At 45.1% G+C, this 19,264-nt stretch overlaps 1 protein-coding gene across 1 annotated transcript in view; it reads left to right on the top strand.

Moving 5' to 3' along the window:
• Positions 1–5,139: 5,139 nt before the first annotated feature.
• grin2da (glutamate receptor, ionotropic, N-methyl D-aspartate 2D, a) overlaps positions 5,140–19,264 on the top strand; it is a gene marked incomplete at its 3' end in the record, with an annotated part of 143,125 nt that continues 129,000 nt past the window's right edge. The window contains exons 1-3 of the mRNA XM_084562579.1: positions 5,140–5,298; positions 8,099–8,236; positions 13,984–14,250. Of these exons, the coding sequence (XP_084418705.1) occupies positions 5,191–5,298; positions 8,099–8,236; positions 13,984–14,250 (513 nt within the window). The 5' untranslated portion in view covers positions 5,140–5,190. The remainder of the gene's footprint in view (positions 5,299–8,098; positions 8,237–13,983; positions 14,251–19,264) is intronic.

Raw genomic sequence — 19,264 nt, 5'->3', positions numbered from 1 at the left:
CATAGCTGTCATTTATTCCAATGATACCTTGCGCTTACGCTTTTTTCAGTCGCTGACAGTACTGCAGAAGAATCTGCCAGAGATGTCTGTGGAAGGTTCTTCAAGGTTATGGTATGTCCCAAAACAAAATGAAGCTGAACCAAGGGCAACTACCAATGGTAACGGTTATCAGAGAACCATTCATTGCAAACAGATTCCTCCAATTATACGCAGGTAGCTGGTTGTTAACAGACTCTAGTCGTGTGATATTCAGGTTGTCAACAACCACAGATGTTCCTATTTAGACCCCAACTCTCCACAGGTCTTTTAGGACTGAAGACTGGTGGAGGGTTGAGGTCTAAACCAGTCTTCTGGAACTGAAGACCTGGATGAAACATCTTCACGTAACCCTACAAGTCCAGTTGCCCTTGTTTCGTCTCGTTTACTGGATGCCAGGCAGAGTTCACATTGCTCTTACCATCACTAATCACATCGTTTCTACACAGACTTTGACCTAAAGCTGAAAACTGTTCCAGGGAAACAATCACATGAGATCAAGTTGTCTGAGGCACCGACCACAAAGGAAACACAGATCAGCTTCTGGCATCCACTCGACCTGTCCAACCCATGCTAGTTGACAGTGTAAAGCTGGGCTCAGATTGCAGATTGCGGGGATCTTGGGAGGATTTAGCCCGATTTCTAATTTTGCAAGCTAGCTCTTACAGGTTTAAGCAAGTTCATGTTACGTCTGGAGTCGTATCCTTTGGGTTTTGACCTCCTCTCTTTAAATAATTGTAAATCTCCATGGTCTAAAAAATCAAGAGCACAAACATCGGGTGGCCGGTTTGTGTGGAAGGTCTGGGGGGAGGCGCCTTTGGGGAGGAGAGGGAGGGAGAGATGCTTTCAGGAGCAATAGCTAAAACAACGGATGCACAACGCTGTTTGAAACATGCAAAAATATTTCCGATTCGTTATGAGACCATGGCCGAACGTAATGTTAACATCGTATGAGAGACACTGCATGGTAATAGAAAGTTGTTGCATCCACTTCGCATGGAGATCAGGTGGTGTGGTGGATTCAGTTCCCTCTTGTGTGGCATGGAAATACAAATAATATCCTGTAGCCTGAAGGCTTCTAGCTGTTCGTTTAAAATCTTGTAGTGTGTGCATGTTTGAGGCTGAAACTCTTCCGTTTAAGAGGATCTTGTTCTGGATAGATCTGGGACTGATCTGGTCTCATGGACACTTTTAGCGATCTATTAACGCTCTGATAGAGTGCATCCCTGACAGATAGGCTCACCGTACACTGCACAGTCCTCAGTCCGCTCAAAGAAGGCGGCATTTCCATTAAACACTGATGCTGATGCATTAACGTTTGATTACGTTTCTCCTTTGTGTCCTGTTATTCTATTTCTGTCGCTCTTTCTTCTTTCTTCTTGGTACATTGAGCGGTTTCTGTTGAGTAGCTTCTGAATTACACAATAAGAGATTCAGGGACAATACATTAACCTTTCATGTGCATGTATATATTGTATTTAGATGGTGGTTTGAGCGCCTGCGCTGGAGGCAGCTACATCGTTCAGGTATGAAAGAATCAGTGGTTCGAACGGAGCACTAAACAAAACGCATCAACCATTTTCATTCATGCACCGGCTCATTTAGTAGCTGCTCGCCTTGGCTAGCAATGTTCAGTCACATGGCCGAGCATCAACAGGTGTGTAGCTCGGCCTGTTACCCGTCTTCCTGCACTGAGGAGGGAGTAGGCTGTTGGCGCCTTGCTCGAGGCCTTCAGCTCTTGCGTGTTCACAGTAATGTTCGGGTGCAGCTGAACAAAGCGAGCACAGTGTTCTCAGACCATCGTAACACATCGTAACAACAAGCGTTAGTGTAAGTGCGGGGCATTTCTCAGATGTGGGAATGTGGGTTCATGTTTCCGGTCGGGAGGATTAACTAAACACTTGCAGAAGATCTTGCTTTTGTTGCGTTTCACACCGTACTGCAGAGGCCAAGCGTCGTGCAGGATCCGTGATAATATTCAATCATTTGCAGAACATGTACGCTTTAAAGGGTGCCTGAAAAAAACAAACTCACCGCTTAATAACACTTCGCTTAGTGTAAATATGTTGACTTTCACACGTCTGCAGTGACATTTACCTAAGAGATCACACCCCAGCCAAACAGTATCGGCAGAAATGTTACGATTTCTTCCAAAAATTAAAAAGCCGACTGAATGATCATGTGTGTTTGAGCAGATTTCGCATCTAATGGCGCTGTAGTGACAAATTAGCCAAGTATTTATTGGAAAAGAGTGTTATTGCAAATATCCAAAGGAGTTAATCCCACTGGCTGACAGTGAAAGCTTACCACAGGCTACCGTGTAAAGGGACTCCAAAGTGAGTCACCGCATAATCAACATTATAAGCAACAAGTGGAAAATGTGAAGATAGGAATCATAACTTCCCAGCAGGACGTTGTGTTGAATACAGAGCCGAGGGGAACTGTTTTCTGTAATGTCTTTATTTTTTGAGCATTTCGGCTCGCTGGGAACATTTGGACGCCGGCCATTACGTCAAATTGCTTTCCCCGGCCAGGAATCATTACATCCGGCAGAATGCGGCTCGTCACAGTCGCATTGTTTCCGATTCTGCTTATCCTCTCCTGGTGACTGCTGCACGTACGAATACAAGCTCTGGAAACCAATATCCTCTCCGGCCTCTCCCCTTTCACTCTCACACGCGTGCAGGTTTCATCTTGTAGCCCTTTGCTCTCCCTCAGACTGCATCTGTCTCCTCGCTGCAGCTGAATCCACACTCCTCTATCTAATAATCTCTTCCTCCCCTCCACCCTCAGCTCATCCTCTATACGTCTGTCACCTGCAGGACTAACTTCCTCCGTCTCGGTATTCACAGTTAATTCTCTGCGGCCGTGCTCTCGCCTGCTCCTCCGGGGCCATCCTCGCGCTTCGACTCAGACGCCGTCTGTGCAGGATTGCGGAGAAGAAAACTGAATTTGTTAGAGATGAGAACCAGTCTTTTGAAGCGTCCGTCTCGGAGGAAGTGACCCGACCTGCGTGCTGCGCTTTTTATTCCTTCTGCTTATTTTCTTTTGTGAGAGCTTCACTGTGTCTGAATTCCAGGTTGATGTTATCAGTTTCACTCCAGAGGAAATACGCAACAGGCCAGCGTCACGTGCACTTTAATCCTATTGCATTTATCTTAAGGATGCACTGAAAATTTTCACTGCGGTTGTTGCTTGCATCATCACAACATCCTGTTTTGGCTGTGTCGTTTTGGTGATAAATTTCCGGACTTTAATGGCCGAAACAACACATGCAAGCAACAACCAAAGCAATTTTCGGCCGAAAAACGGCCTCAAAGCGCATTTTCGTTTTTTCGGACGACAATTTTCGGCCGAAAAAATGCGCTTTTGGGCTATTTGCGGCCGAAGATCACAACATCCTGTTTCGGCCGTGTTGTTTCGGCTGTGTTGTTTCGGCGATAAATTTTCTCCCAAAAAACGGCCCAAATGTGCATTTTCGGTTTTCGGCCGAAAATTTTTGGACTTTAATGGCCGAAACAACACATGCAAGCAACAACCAAAGCAATTCTCTGCCGAAAAACGGCCTGAAAGTGCATTTTCGGTTTTTCGGACAAAAAATTTCGGTCGAAAAACCGAAAATGCGCTTTTGGGTGTATGATTTTTATACCAGTTTTTTTGTTTAATGAGATTTTTCTCAAAATCGCTGTGGTTGTTGCTTGCATCATCACTACATCCTGTTTCGGCCATGTTTTTTTCGGCCGCGTTGTTTCGGCCATGTTGTTTCGGCGATAAATTTCCAGCCGAAAAACACCCCAAAATTGCATTTTCGGTTTTTGGACGAAAATTTCCGGACTTTTATCATCGAAACAACACGTGCAAGCAACAACCGCAGCAATTTTCGGCCGGAAATTTTCGGTGCATCCCATAATTTATTTGAATAATTCAGCATTTCTGACACACCAAACACACAATAAAAAGCTAGATTTGCATGTTTTTCTCATCTGACAAACATTTAATCACTTCTTGATTTTAAAAGAAATGAATGCACCTCACTTTTATGCCCCGCTGCCCCACACACAGATGATTTTTATACCACAGTTTTTTATTTAATGAGATTCTTCTCAGTTATTTAGATGTGATTGCAAAACTAAAAAGCCTTTCTACCAATCGTGCATTTAGAATATCATCAGTGTATTTAAACTACCAACCCACTGGATCCTCGTAATCCTTGTACGGTTTCTGCGTTGCACCCTGACAAATCCTTGTTGTTGTCCCGTTTGATGCTGAACGTCAGCGGGGCTTTGCTGCTGGGGGATGTAAACAGTATTTGGTGAATGTGCAGCTTCCTCCTGGATGAAATCCTTCCCCCTGTTTACAGACTTGCAGCGCGTCTGAGCCGAGGCAGTAAATACGAGGATGAGTAGGTGTCGTAACGCGTCGTTTATTTACATTGTTTACCGGAGAATAAGCGCCTCATTTCGCCCCCATAAATCAACCGTCCCGCTTGAGAGGAGTGTACATATAACAGAGAAAAATAAGAGACGGTTTGAAATTCATCTTATTGTTGAAGAAGATGTACGACGGATTTTTAAATCATCCTCTCCTCTCTGCTTCCTCTCCTTTCCAGGGTCTCCTCTTCTCATCAGGTGAAGCACTCTGAGCCGCCGACCCCCCCTCCCCACCGCCTCACCTCCTTCCTTCCCCCCCAAGAGACGTCACCCACTGCCCCCAAATTCCCCCAAAACCCCACCCGGCCTCACCTGACAAACCCCATCCGACAGCTGCCACTGGCCCTCCCTTTACCCCATGGTGGCCCCAAGGCCCGCCCTCTCACTGCTATTGGCTGTCCTGGCCTGCACGGGGCCCGCGCGCCCCTCGCCCCCCCTGCTGCTCCGGCCTCGGGAGAGAGAGAGGGACTCGGGTGGCGTCAACATCGCCGTGGTCCACTCGGGCTCCTCCCTGCTCCCGGAGACGGCGGTGGTGGGAGGCGCGGGGGTCAGCGAGCCGGGGCCCGGTCTGGGAAACGGCCCGGGAGGTGGAGGAGGAGGAGGAGGAGGAGGAGGAGGAGGAAGGGGAGTAACGGACACAGCTTCATTAGCAGGAGTGGCTGCGATGGCCTCTTTCTCCTCCTCCTCGTACCTGTCGCTGGCGGCGCTGGTGGGGGAGACGGTGATGACGCCGTCGGGTCAGGCCAACGTCATCTACCTGGCCGTGAACGAGAGCAGCCCGGGAACTCTGCTGCTGCAGCTGTGTGAGCTGCTGGCCACCACACCACTGCAGGTAGACACATACACACAACCCACCAGGGCACGATAGAATAGAGTAAATATCAGTTTAACATCCTCAAAATATTCAAAACACAGTAGAAACTATCCCGTCTAACTCGGAGTACGTCCTGTTCTGTTAGAAGAACATCTTGCTGCAGTGAGGACTTTTTGACCTCTCCACATGGAGCACATGTTTGGGCCATTTTGTTTAACTCATGCACAACCTATCCAAAAAGCATTTAAGAAAGACAACTGGACTTCTCCTTGAGAAGACGCTTCATCTGTCTTCAGTTCTAAAGGACTGGTGGGAAGTTGAGGTTTAAATAGGAACATCTGTGGGTGAAGACCATCAGAAACATGCTTGACTTGTTCCTGAACAAAAACTGGTACAACTAGTGTCCGTTAACGGCTAGATAGTTACCTGTCGTCCTCTTTCCCTACAAATGGTGCTCCTCTAATGAACCATTATCAGTCAGAGGCTCCAGTCTCAAGGTGTGAACAGGGTTGAAACTTCATGGGGACAGAAGTTAGGACTGTATTCTGTTCAGAGAAGAATTTTCCAGTCCAACATAGATGTCTTGCTTTACTCCTCTTTCAAACCATCTGTCTTCTCTGGCTAAGATTCCATGTCCATTGTCCTTCAGGTGTAGGTGGACTCTCCAAGTCCAGTTGCCTTTCTTAAACACTTTTTGGATGTTCCATGACCTTCATGACTGAGAACCTTCACAGACATCATGCATGACTTATGCAAAGAAGAGAGCAGTGCTAGCGCTAATAAACCGTGTTCCTGCTAGGTTTAAGAAGTCAGATTAACTTGAAGATGTTAAGAAAATGCCCAGGGTGTCGTATAGGATGATTCAGCTAATCATTTCTATTATTCTCTATCAAAGATTCCGTATCACGGAAGATTTTTTCTTGATTAAATGGATTTAATGAGGATTCATTACAGTGAAATAACCAATTAAACTAATGAAACAGGCTCCTTTTTGGACAGTCTTTCATCAGAGGTGTTCATTCTGGTGCACAGCGGCAAAAAGAGACGAGTCCTCTAACTACTCTATCACAGGAAAGTTTTCTGGATGAATAGTACGTTCGTCATTGAGGTCGTGCCACGGTTTGGTTTGTTTGTTTAGTCATTGTGCCGTTTGTTCGTCTCTTCACTCACTCACTCACTCATTCATTCATTCATAGTGTCTGACTGTTGTGGATGGGAGCAGATCTGCAACCTGAGAGCTGCCTGTGAGGTAATGCACCCTCTCATCCATCACTCATGCATCCGTTCCTCCGCTCCGTTTTTCTATTTCCACGTCAGAACAGAAGAGTCGCCTCATCTTTGATCAAACATGATATTAACTCTTTTATGTCACACTCGTCATCTCATTCCCGGGTCCTGACAGTAGCCCATTTGTATATCAAATGCTTCCCTTTAAAAAAACTGAGCTGTCGGCTTCACTTAACTTCAATTTGCTCCGATGTACCTCTACGAGAAAACAGACGTTAAGCCATCAAGGCACTCCGGCTGCAGCTCGTGTTTCAGATTATTATTATTACAGGGCACGACTTTGTGGCCTGGTGAAGAAAGACTCAATAGGGGCCACGTTTAAACAGAAACAGAGGAAAAAAATAAATAAATACATCCTCTGCTTTGGTTATAATCCTAAAGTATTCTTGACAAATAGCCTTGATTGCTCTACAGTTAACAGTGATTGAGACGCGTTATTTCACTTTTACAACACATTTGATAGCAGACTCTAGAAACAGGTCACTTCTCCACATTAATATAAACTAAATGTACTGTTACTCTTTTGCACTAAGACGTCACGAACGATTTGATCAGCCCAGCGGATCTTTACCGGAGCTCAATCAGTTGCAACTTTCCGCCACAGAAAAATTATAGGTGGGGACGTTTGTCTGGCTTCCAGGCTAAGAACTCAACTCAAAAACCGTGCTACTTTGCAGCAGTAGTTCAGCATGAACACTGATCAGCCATAAGATATACACCCATCAGCCACAACATTATGACCACTGACAGGAGAAGTAAATAACCATCTTGTGATAATTCACTGTTCTGCTGGGAAACTTCTGGACCTGGCATTCATTGGTGTGGATGTTACTTAACTATGTAGCACCCACCTAGACCAGACCAGGCACCCCCACCCCATAGCAATGACACTCCTTGATGGCAGCAGCCATCCCCAGCTAACAACATTCTTTTGCCAGACACCACAGGACACCCTCAGAAGGCCCATGTCCATTCTCTGATGAGTCACCACAAGGGAGACCTGCACAATATTAGGAAGGTGGTCATAATGATATGCCTGATCAGTGTATATATGCATCAGCCACACCTGTTAGTAAGCTCTATATATCTGTTGCACAGCTTAAGCTGCCCGGGTACATCATGCACTGTTCTCCTGACAGGCTGCCAGTCCTCTGCAGAGACTTAACTCCGATCGTATCTCTCATTGATTTCACCAAAGCGGACCCATTCAAAAAAATAATAATAATAATTGTAATAATTAAAAAACCTTGTCTCATAACTTCATTCAATCAGATTCATTTTCTCCAGTTCTCCAGATTTCTGTTAGCAGGTCTTTAAAGGAGTAGGAGCCGTTATCTCTAATACTGTGAATGTGAACGTCTCCTTTGTCCTGCTATGTTTTGCTCACTTGTTCAGCCGTTAATTTATTCTCACGATTTGCAGATTACAGCAGCAGCAGCCGGTGAAATAAGAGTCTGAGACGCTGAGCATGTTGAGGGTGATGTAACTCCTCGGGTTTGATCACTGAGCGACCTGTGCCGTGCTCTCACAGGGTCTGGTGTTTGAGGAGGAGAGGCCGCCGCCGCCGAACCGCGCCCCCCTGGCCCCGATGCTGGAGTTCGTCTCCGCCCAGACGGGGGTCCCGGTGGTCGCCGTCGGGGGAGGGGCCAGCCTGGGACGGGAGCCACAGGTAAGGATGCTTACTCGGCGTTGCGTCACCGGCCCCGGTTAATTTCGTCTGAACCGAACCGAGGGCCGCGGCTCAGAAGATGAAACGCAGACTGTAAGAAATAATGAGTGGAGGAAGAGTTTGTGTTCGGTGGAGGGAGAGCTGGGATTTCCTCCTTTTAAATTCAGATTAGAAATGTTTTGCAAGAGTTAGAGAATACAATGCATTCTTCACATGCACTTTTACTTGGTGTAATTTTTGCTTCCATGTCATTTCTGTGTAGAAATATATTCCTACGTTCATCAGAAGGTCTGACATTGACCAGATGGTTTTCCTCCAAAGTCTTTTTGTTCCAAACTTTCCACCACTTGTCCAGAGGAACTCAAACAGGGTATTATTGGCAGATGCCAGCTGCTTCAAGGCACTCTTCTGACGCCATCCATTAGCTGAAGGTTTACTAAACTTCTGTCAGATCTGTCCAGTATTGACTTTACATTGTCAAACTGTCAGTAGAATTCAGCTGCTTCACTTGTGGGAAAGTTATTATTGACTGAGCAAGCTGGTTTTTAATGTGTAATTAATAATTTAATACAGCTTATATATAGTAAGGCATTGCTTTCAAATTTAAAGCGTCATTTTCTGAGTATAGATCCAGTGGTCACGCTCTAGTTGTCGCTCTGGCTTTGTCTGGAGCAGCAGGGAAACATCTGGCTGTGTAGCCGCTACGTGCTGCTCTAAGTTTGCACAGCCAGCCTTCAACTCTGGGCAGGTAGTGTTTAATTTGGTTTAATGAAGCTATCTGCTGGCTGCCTGTTGCGGCCGGAGACGAGTTTAATCAGAGAAAAGTGAGACTGACGCAGAAAACAAACAAGTTAAAACAAAGTAAGAGTTTAACTTTCAGATACGTCTTTGCAGACTGTGTCGTTTGATCCGTTGCTAATATAAATACATCAATGAGAGCTTTAAGACTAGCAGGATACCTTTATGTTTACACCAATCAGCCATAACATTATGACCATTATGATTGTTGTAATATCGTGTAGGTCTCCTTTGTGCCTCCAAAAGTAGACAAAGAGAACCAAGTCAAAATGTTCTGGACTGAAGAATGGACTAAAAATTCCTATTCCTGCAAGCCGCTGTAGACGACAGATCAGCAGTTACCGTTTAATGATGTTTAGTTGCTGTTATTGCTGCACAAGGTGGGCCACATACCTTTGCAACTCAAAGATACACCAATCAGGCGTAACATTATGACCACCTTCCTAATATCGTGCAGGTCTCCCTTGTGTTGACTCATCAGAGAATGGACATGGGCCTTCTGAGGGTGTCCTGTGGTGTTAGTGGGGGGGGGGCTTTGAGGGGAGGGGCCTCTGTGGATCATCCCACAGATACTTGATCAGTTTGGGATCTAGTGAATTTGGAGGCCAGGTCAACACCTTGTGCTGTTCTTCATGTTTTTTTTAGTTGTTCCTAAAGTGTTTTTGTGTGTGTGTCTGTGTCAGGCTGCATCCTGCTGGGGATGGCTGCTGCCATCAAGGAGTGTCATTGCTATGGGGTGGGGGTGCCTGGTCTGGTCTAGGTGGGTGCTACATGTCTAAGTAACATCCACACCAATGAATGCCAGGTCCAGAAGTTTCCCAGCACAACATTGAACTGTCACAAGATGGTCGATGTCATTCACTTCTACTGTCAGTGGTTTTAAAGTTGTGGCAGATTGATGTATGTGCCAGTGGTAGAAATCTCTTTACACCACGTGTACAAAGTGTAACTTCTTTGCATAAGAGCAAGATTCTGAATGACAGTCGTAGTCCCAAGAGCAGAGATTTGTGCCGGGGGGAAAAAAAATCTGTGATCTCCATCAGCCTGGAGTCTCCAGAAGATGCAGCTATTTTCTAAACGCTAAATGTTTCAGGAGACGAAACAAAAACAGAAAAAACACGCCGCTCAGAATTTCAGCTGAGGAGAGGTGCATTAGAAGTGAGGTCCATCGATTAGAATCAGAGTTATATTTGTGAATCTGTTCATCTGTGACAGTTCGTTTAAAACGATGCCCGTTATTTGTACATTTTCCATATGTCTTCATGTCTTTTAAATAAATCTGCACAAATATGGAAAAAAAAACAAAAAACACCCAGATTAATTCCTTGTCATGTTCTTGGCAGTAAAGTCTCTTCAGACTCTGGCCACAGACTAATTAACGGATGTCAGCTCTCCAACGACTCATCCGTGCATGTGGCAAGATGATTTTTCCCGCCGGCCGTGACTGGTAACCAGATCACGCTAACGGAGCGGCTCAACATGACAGGTGTGATATTGAGTAAGTGGGCCAGTTTGTTTTTTAGTGGCTCACGTTGACAGAGTGATGTGGTTATTGGGATCTTTTTACACGGATCCAACTTCAGCTTGGATTGATGCGACGCACTCGGCTCGGTGCTGAACTGTCAGCGTCTGAAAGTATTCTCCATCAAAAGCAGCTTTTGTTTATCGTCGGAGGTGAGCTCTCTTTGAACCAGCGCCGGGTACTGAACTACTTTTACACTTGTTAGACTCAGCGAAGCCTCTTTAAGTACATTTCTAGAACCCCACGTGATTAAATATGAGATGATGGATGTGTGCAAAGCTTAATTTGTGTCTTTACAAGCTAATAATCTTATCTATAGACTCTCTACGTTCATGTGAGTACAGAATAAAACGGCCTCAATCACAGCAGACCGGCCCCATCAGAAGGAATTATTAATAAGATTGAGAGAGCTGCTGAAAACCTTTGATAATCTGGGTTTTTTCTCATATTCAATACACGTACACTATATCTCAGGTGTTTTTCTTACTCATAATGTCATTTCTGTGCAAAATGTGTTTTTTTAAGAGCTATAATCCTGTTGATATTCATGATGTCCATAGTGTATCTTCAACCTCCCCCACATAAACATTGGTTTTTCACTTAACTCCACTTATTTAACTTTCGCTGGTTTTTCAATCTTGGTACATTCATTCATCTTCTGTAACCGCTTGTCCTGTGAAGGGTGGCAGGGGGTCTGAAGCCTATCCCAGCTGTCATTGGGGCGAGAGGTGGGGTCCACCCTGGACAGGTCTCCAGTCTATCACAGGGCTAACACAAAGAGACGGCCAACCAAATTTAGAATCACCAATGAACCTAACCAGCATGTCTTTGGACGGTGGGAGGAAGCTGGAGAACCTGGAGAGAACCTACGCAGACACAGGGAGAACATGCAGACTTTACACAGAAAGGAACCAGTCGGCCCATGATGGATTAGAACCCAGAACCTTCTTGCTGTGAGGCTTCAGTGCTAACCACCACGCCACTGTGCCGCCCCCACTTGGTACACCAAGCTTACATTTATCACCTAAACTTCTCCTTGGGGATCATTAAGTCTCGGTTCAATAGGAATACCTGATCCCCTGATAACCATGTAGACTCTTGATGTGCTTGTTTCTCTCTGGTTATTGGAATAAATCCATCCTCTCTGAGCATGTCTGCTCCACGTGGGGTAAACATCAGGTTGAGGAGTTTCCAGGAGGGACAGAAACATGGAGGTAGAAAAAAAAGATGAACCAAGATGGAATCAATGTGGACAGAGACGTGGAGATGTGCAGACATCTTGGTTCATCTTCTATTCTAGACATTCAGGACAAACATGAAGGGAAAACATCTTCTCAATATATTAAAGATGAACAAGACCTGAATCCAGGAGGACAGCATGGCTAAAAAAAGAAAACATCTTGTTCATCTTCATAGACGGAGGGAAAAATCTTTCTTTTCTTGTCTTCTTCCTCCTCCTCCTTCCTTCTCTTCTTTGAAAGGAGCCAGAATCCTTTCCAGCAACATTGGAGATGTGGAGACATCTTGGTTGTCGTCTTCTACTCTGGACATTCAGGGTTGGAGATGGTGTTTAAGAAAAATAACTTGTGTCTCATATTAAACTCTAATCAGTTCCTAATTGCCTCTGGGATGCTGTGTCATGCGTGTTTCCTGATAACACGTCAAGAATAAATCAAGCTTGCGTCAATAGTGCTCCTAAAACTGTGACTTGGGACACGGCGTCAGTCATTCAGTGTTCCTGGTGAGTGCTCACATGACAAGAGCGCTAGTGGAGTGTATTATTTTAGCTCCGGCTTCCGAGGGGGACGCGGGATTTTGATTTATGTTTCATGCCACAGCAGCACCGCTCAGCCAGAGCTCGCCCGCCCCCCCCCCCCCCCCCCCCCCCCGCTCAGCTGGGTTGAGGACGAGCTGGCGTATGATCCCGCTGCTGGTTTGATATTTGACCCAGTTCGGTGCAGCGTCGCCCGGGGTGAGCCCTGTCGGCGCGGGAGGGTGGAACGGCGCTCCCAGAAGTTTCCTCTTTGATCATCCACACGCGCTCAGAGACGCAGCGCCTTGACGACTCATTTAAACACATCTGAGTCTGAATCTGAGATGTTCCCATCCTGATACGTTGCTCTACTTCCAACTGTGGGAAAAGTCAATTCCCCTTCAGTCAGTGGCTCAAACATCCAGATTAAATGTGACTGGAGCAGCAGAGAGAGAGGCCATCGTTGTCTTCTTATTCAGAAGTGAGGGACGTTTTGTGACAGACATACTGTATTTCCTTCCCAGTCAGTCACAAGGCAAAGAAAGGAGCTGAACCAGATTAAAACAGTAGGAACTAGCTTAGACGGCTGCTGTATACAGTGTGCACTCACAAGTCCAAGTGTCCCTGGACTACAGTGAAGACCGTTAAGCAGGTTACAGTGGACGTCAGTCATTTTCTCATCAGCCGTTGGTTTTTTCTGTAGTGGACATTCCAGTCTCTGGTTGCCGAGGTAACGTCCTTGTATATTTCCCACGTCAAAAGTTTCCAAGTGGAACAACCATTTAGAAAATATTCTAAGTGTATGAACGGAGCTAGCTCTTCTTCAACTTGTAAAGAAAATATCATCCAGATTCCACACAACACTGAAAGCCTGTTATCAGCATGCTGAATCTAGTATGAGGAACCAAAGTTGGAGACATACACCCATCAGCCATAAGATTATGAAGGGAGACGTGAAGAACATTGACCATCTTGTGACAGTTCAATGTTCTGCTGGGAAACTTCTGGACCTTCATTGGCATTCATTGGTGTGGATGTTCCTTAGACATGTAGCACCCACCTAGACCAGACCAGACACCCCCACCCCATAGCAATGACACTCCTTGATGGCAGCAGCGAAAAGGGTTTAGGAACAACTCAAAAAAAACATGAAGAACAGCACAAGGTGTTGACCTGGCCTCCAAATTCACTAGATCCCAAACTGATCAAGTATCTGTGGGATGATCCACAGAGGCCCCTCCCCTCAAAGACACCACAGGACACCCTCAGAAGGCCCATGTCCATTCTCTGATGAGTCACAACTGTTTTGGAGGCACAAGGGAGACCTACTAAAACATGTTTCCTGTTATTGTGCTGATGATGACTACATGTATGTATGTTTGTTGATGGGTTGTGGGCCTGTTGTTCATCCCAAATATCTCTCCATAAATTTATACTTTTGGTTCTTTCCTGGAGAAAGCTTTAAAGCCTGCTGTGTAAAGACTTCAGGACCAAGTAGAGGCCAAAATCTTCCTACATCATTGTTTTAACATTGTGTTTTAACTCTCTGTCTCCAGGTCTATGTTGGTTTTTTACCCTAACAGCAACGTGTTACCACCCTGTCTTGTCAAACATAAGTGTTCTTCGTACTAAGTGAACCCCTGTGCCTCATGGAGTATCTCTACTCACCTTCAGGAGAGCGGCTCGATCTACCTCCAGTTCACCTGCTCCACCTCGCTCCAGCTCGAGGTCATCTTCGAGGTGCTCGAAGAGTACGACTGGACCTCCTTCTCCGTTGTCACCACCCGTTACCACGGCTACGAGGACTTCCTGGCCATGGTGGAGGGCATGACGGACGGTTCTTTCATCGGCTGGGAAAAGAAGAGTGTGGTGATTCTCAACGTGACGGACGACCCCGGCGGGGCCAGAGCCAAGCGGCTGCTCAAAGACAACGAAGCCCAGGTGAGGAGGTGTTTATTTCTTTGCTATTTTCTAAAGTGCACATAAGGGTAAATATAATTCCCCTCATGTGAAGTTGAGCTACAATATTCAGCTTCTGCCTGAAGACATCGGCGTGTTTGCAAAACCTGCCACTCATCTTGATAAGCTGTCTACCTTGAAATGACTTCTTCTGTAGCCCGAGGCTCAGGTAGCAGACATCTGTAAAGCCTCCACGAGGCTTGAAGGAAACAGATGGTGAAGCATGAATCACAAGTTTAAAAAACGATCCTTTCCTCCATTGTTACCATGACCTGCTGCTTGCACCTGGGAGCGTCACCTTGAAAGTCACAACTTTCTAAGTCTGTGGTCAGGAAGGGAAAATATACTCTGGTAACTTTTGATAATGGAGAAATAAAATAAAAATGTGTCTGGCCTGTTGTGGTAGTGAAATAGTGTCACACTCTTAACTTGTCGGATAAAATGATGCTTATTGAAACAGAACCCAAGACGGTTTCATTCACAGAATATTTATAGCCCTTTTGACGTACCCTTCCTTCTCCATCAACATTCCTTCCAGGATTTAGAATCAACAAAACAGCAGTATATGCATAATACTTAAAAGATAGCACTTACTGTGGTGTGCAGTTTTGTGTAGCCTTTGCAAATGCAAATCAAAAATAAGTGAAGGGATAACTAGTAAAAGCTAAAATCATGAATTCTTGAAAGTCAACACAAAAAGCAAATAGAAATGTTATAGATCTTAAAATTCATGGTTAAATCCACACATGGGTTTGCAAAAAGTCTTCACGTGTGTCGGTGTGCATTTTCTCTGCTTAGAGTAAGAAACATTGTCTCCTCATGCATCAATACTTCAGCTGATAAGTCAGATTCAGTCAACACTCATCCGGTTGCAGTTGAATCCTTGGTCTGACTGTCCACTGTCACTTGTTGCCGCTTGGTTCTGTCTGAGGAGGGCGCTATTTCACCCCTTCCTCTGCTGGTCTTCAGTCAATAGGCCAGTATTGACACTGAACTTAACCCAAGTTAGTACTTAAAGGCTCATTTAAGGTACTGCGGGACATAGACGCTGTAACTTACGTACGTAGCCTACGCCGGTGCAAACCTTTTATACTTGTGCACTCGTCAGTCTGGCTGCTCTGTAAAAACGCCACCCAAACACTAGTGGGCGCTGTGTCTTTTTTGCCAGTCGGATTAATTTTTGTTTCTACTTCCTGCTTCACTTTCAACAATGACGACTGAAACTTTCACCAAAGACGAGTCATACAGATGTTTGTATCTCCGAACCTCCTCAGTTAACCTTTCCTCCATGTGTTCCATCTTTATAGATCCAAGACAGTCAATTCTAAAATTGCAAATTTGGACAAGCAGGTGGAAAATAGTAAAGCAGAAACACGCTGCTACCAAGCGGACCAATCACACCTTTTGCAGTCTGCATCGCCGTGATGCGTAGTTACATTTCTGGGGAGGTGCACGTCAGGCTACGGCGTTAGAGTCTACGTAGGGTCTGGGCTGTCGCTGGAGCTACGACGTCAAATTGACGCAGAAACCTAAACCACCTATAAGATCATTAGTTTGTTCAACAAGCCAAGGTGCAACTCAAGACAAAGGAAACCTTGTATGGTTTGGTGTTTGAAGCTCTTGTTTTGTTGTGGCCCTTAGCCAATGAAAGAAGAGTGACAGTTAATGCTTTATGCTAATACAGTTTAACAACAAGTAGTTATGTTCAATCCAAACGTGTGTTATTCTGACACAGAGACAGTTAAATGTAGTTAACGATACATTTCTTTTCTCCTTTTTACTGTGTCAGTTCATTTTCACTCTGTCTCTTAAGACCTCGATGTCTAGTTGATCAGCTTTTGTCAGATCAATATATTTGCAGGAATGTTCCTGGCTTTACACCTTCAGTGACGACATTACAATAGAAGTTTCTTCTTCTTGTGTTTTAACCAGAGGGAAGGCTTTTAAAGAGAGCCGCTGCATCCCTTTGTTTTTAAACTGACCCGCCGCTCGCAGTCAAAGTATTAAAGGTTGACTGAAGACACGCTATTTATTTATTACACCGACGTCCCCGGGGCCAGGCTGTGCTCACACACCATCACGCAGACTCGGGAAGTTTGTGGTGGAACCGCATCATTTTACTGCTGCAGCTCGATATTCTCGTTCTGCTCCGTGTTTGCTTGTAGCTTTGACTGAGGGGCTTTTTGTTGCAGGTATTTATATTATTTACAAGAATCGCATGACATAAAATCAATGCACGCGGCTGTGTGCTTACAAAACTGAACTTTTTAGATTTCATTATGAGGATGAGGAATCTTTCAACCGAAACGGACACAAAAAAAATATCTCTGCATGCAACTGGACAGTCCTGCAGCCAATTAAAAACGATTTAAGCAACTCCATTGCACATAAAGTCCTCCCAAACAATTTGATTGGCGTGGCAGATCTTTGCCCGAGCAGAATCAGTTCCTAATGGAGCGACTCCAGACCAGCTTTCCATGTTGGATTTGTTTTACATTGAAGCAATTTCTGAGGTAAAAGAGGGAGAACAAGAGGTGGGCTTTGCAGGAATCAAAAGTTAATCCACCTAAATCTCACTCAGACCTCCTTACTGTCCACGTACATCGATCAGTTTTGGTGTCACTGATCTTTTACAGAGCTCCAGACTTTCCCTTTGTGGCACATCTGAGCTTCCAGATATAAAATCCTCTTTGCTACTCTGAAAACTGCTGACTGATAAAAAAAATACTGAGGTTATTGATGTTGTCATTTATAGTGGTTTTTGTGGCAGGTCAGAAAATACCAAGACATTTGAGGACTACGTTTCAGGAGCAAAGTTAGGTTGCTCTCAAGACTTAAATCTTAGAGACCCATCATGCCAATACCTCACTGCAGCCTTCAGCTGGAGAAGCTTCCATCCCCACCAACTTATTTTAAGCTAAATATTAGAAAGCTCTGGGGTCTTGTTGAGCACAGCTTGAAATAAAGATTTTCAGAAATTCTAGTCATCCTCTGCCAAGAATCGTTTCCTGACCTTTAACAACATGGAAGGTTATGAATGAAGAGAGACCGCTGCTTAACGGGGGAGGGGGGGGGGGGGACAGAATTAACAAAAACCCAGAAGAAAAAGGACGATGGAGGCAGAACGGACGTCATCTGGGACGAGCTTAGCTGTGGTCTGACACGTCTGGTTGTAAGGACAGAGTCTCTCTGTGCTGAAGGATCTTTTTTCTTTCTGCTTCTCAGCCTTCATCTTTGTACACGAGCAAAATCTCTTTCATGCCAAACCCATTTTATTCAAATGCTCTCTTTGCTCTCTCTTTTTATTTTTTTTTTTACCCTTGTCAGCTTAAATGACTTTTGTCAAAATGAACCCAGTGAAAGGGAGAAAGAAAGAAATACAGAGTGGACCAAAAGGGAAAGGGTCAGAGTGATCATGATGTAACGTAACGCAAGAGATGTGAGGAAGTGAATGACCGCATGTACACATTTAGACACACAGTTAGAGATTTGAAAGATGAGACTGTACAATCTGCAGGTTGGTGGATCTTACACCAATCAGCCACAACATTATGACCACTGACAGGAGAAGTGAATAGCATTCATTCATTCATTTTCTATACCCGTTTAGTCCTGTTAAGGGTCACGGGGGTCTGCTGGAGCCTATCCCAGCTGTCATCGGGCGAGAGGCAGGGGTACACCCTGGACAGGTCGCCAGTCCATCGCAGGGCAGAAGTGAATAACATTTAAAGCATCTTGTGACAGTTCAATGTTCTGCTGGGAAACTTCTGGACCTGGCATTCATTGGTGTGGATGTTACTTAGACATGTAGCACCCACCTAGACCAGACCAGGCACCCCCACCCCATAGCAATGACACTCCTTGATGGCAGCAGCCATCCCCAGCAGGATGCAGCCTGACACAGACAGACACACAAAAACACTTTAGGAACAACTAAAAAAAAACAACATGAAGAACAGCACAAGGTGTTGACCTGGCCTCCAAATCCACTAGATCCCAAACTGATCAAGTATCTGCGGGATGATCCACAGAGGCCCCTCCCCTCAAAGACCCCCCACTAACACCACAGGACACCCTCAGAAGGCCCATGTCCATTCTCTGATGAGTCACCACAAGGGAGACCTACACAATATTAGGAAGGTGGTCATAATGTTATGCCTGATCGGTGTATCTGTGAGTTGCAAAGGTATGTGCATCCTTGTCTTCAGTATCAGGTGTGACCTTCTTGTGCAGCAACTAAACATCATTAAACGGCAACTGCTGATCTGTCGTCTACAGCGGCTTGGAGGAATTTTAGTCCGTTCCTCAGTCGAGAACATTTAGATTGGGTTCTCTTTGTCTACTTTTGGAGGCACAAGGGAGATTTGTTGATTTAAAGTATTTGTATTTTTTTAAGCTTTAACCATCGAGAGGTGTCGGAATCATTTCGTAAACTTCAAAGGTTACGACATGTGGTGGGATGTCAGGTGGTCCTGTAAACTACCCTTAAACACGCTGACACTAAAACCCATTTGTCAGCTGAGCACAAAAACAACAACAACTGCTGCGGCTGCTGAACTATTATTAAATGCACCTCTTCGGTAACAATACCAAACATGAAGTGGACCGTGATGCATGGGGTAGGTTTCTGGATCGTCGCCAAAGATCTGCTTCCCAGGGTCGGTGTCATCCATCTACATCTGATATATTCAACAGTAATATACGAGTACGTGTCCTTCACAAAAAGTACTTTATTGCTTCTGCATTTAGCTCCCTTCCTTAAGGGCCAGCATGCTCTAGAAGCAGCCTTAGGCTACGATCAGACTGCAGGCAAAGCGTCCCAAATCAGCTTTTTCCTCTTCATGTACGGCTCAGATCTGTTCTGTGCTGTACTTTTTTATTTTAATTAGGACCACTCATATACAGGTCTGATTACATGTGCAGTAGGACCTCAGGTTATACTTCATGTCGATATTCATCAGAATCTTGTGTTTGCAGGAGCTGGTCTGTGAATAAA

Source organism: Chelon labrosus (genome assembly GCF_963514085.1).
Source record: "Chelon labrosus genome assembly, chromosome: 16".
NCBI classification, from domain to species: Eukaryota; Metazoa; Chordata; class Actinopteri; order Mugiliformes; family Mugilidae; genus Chelon; species Chelon labrosus.
Note: the sequence above shows the minus strand (reverse complement) of the source record. Positions and strands in the feature narration are given on the sequence as shown.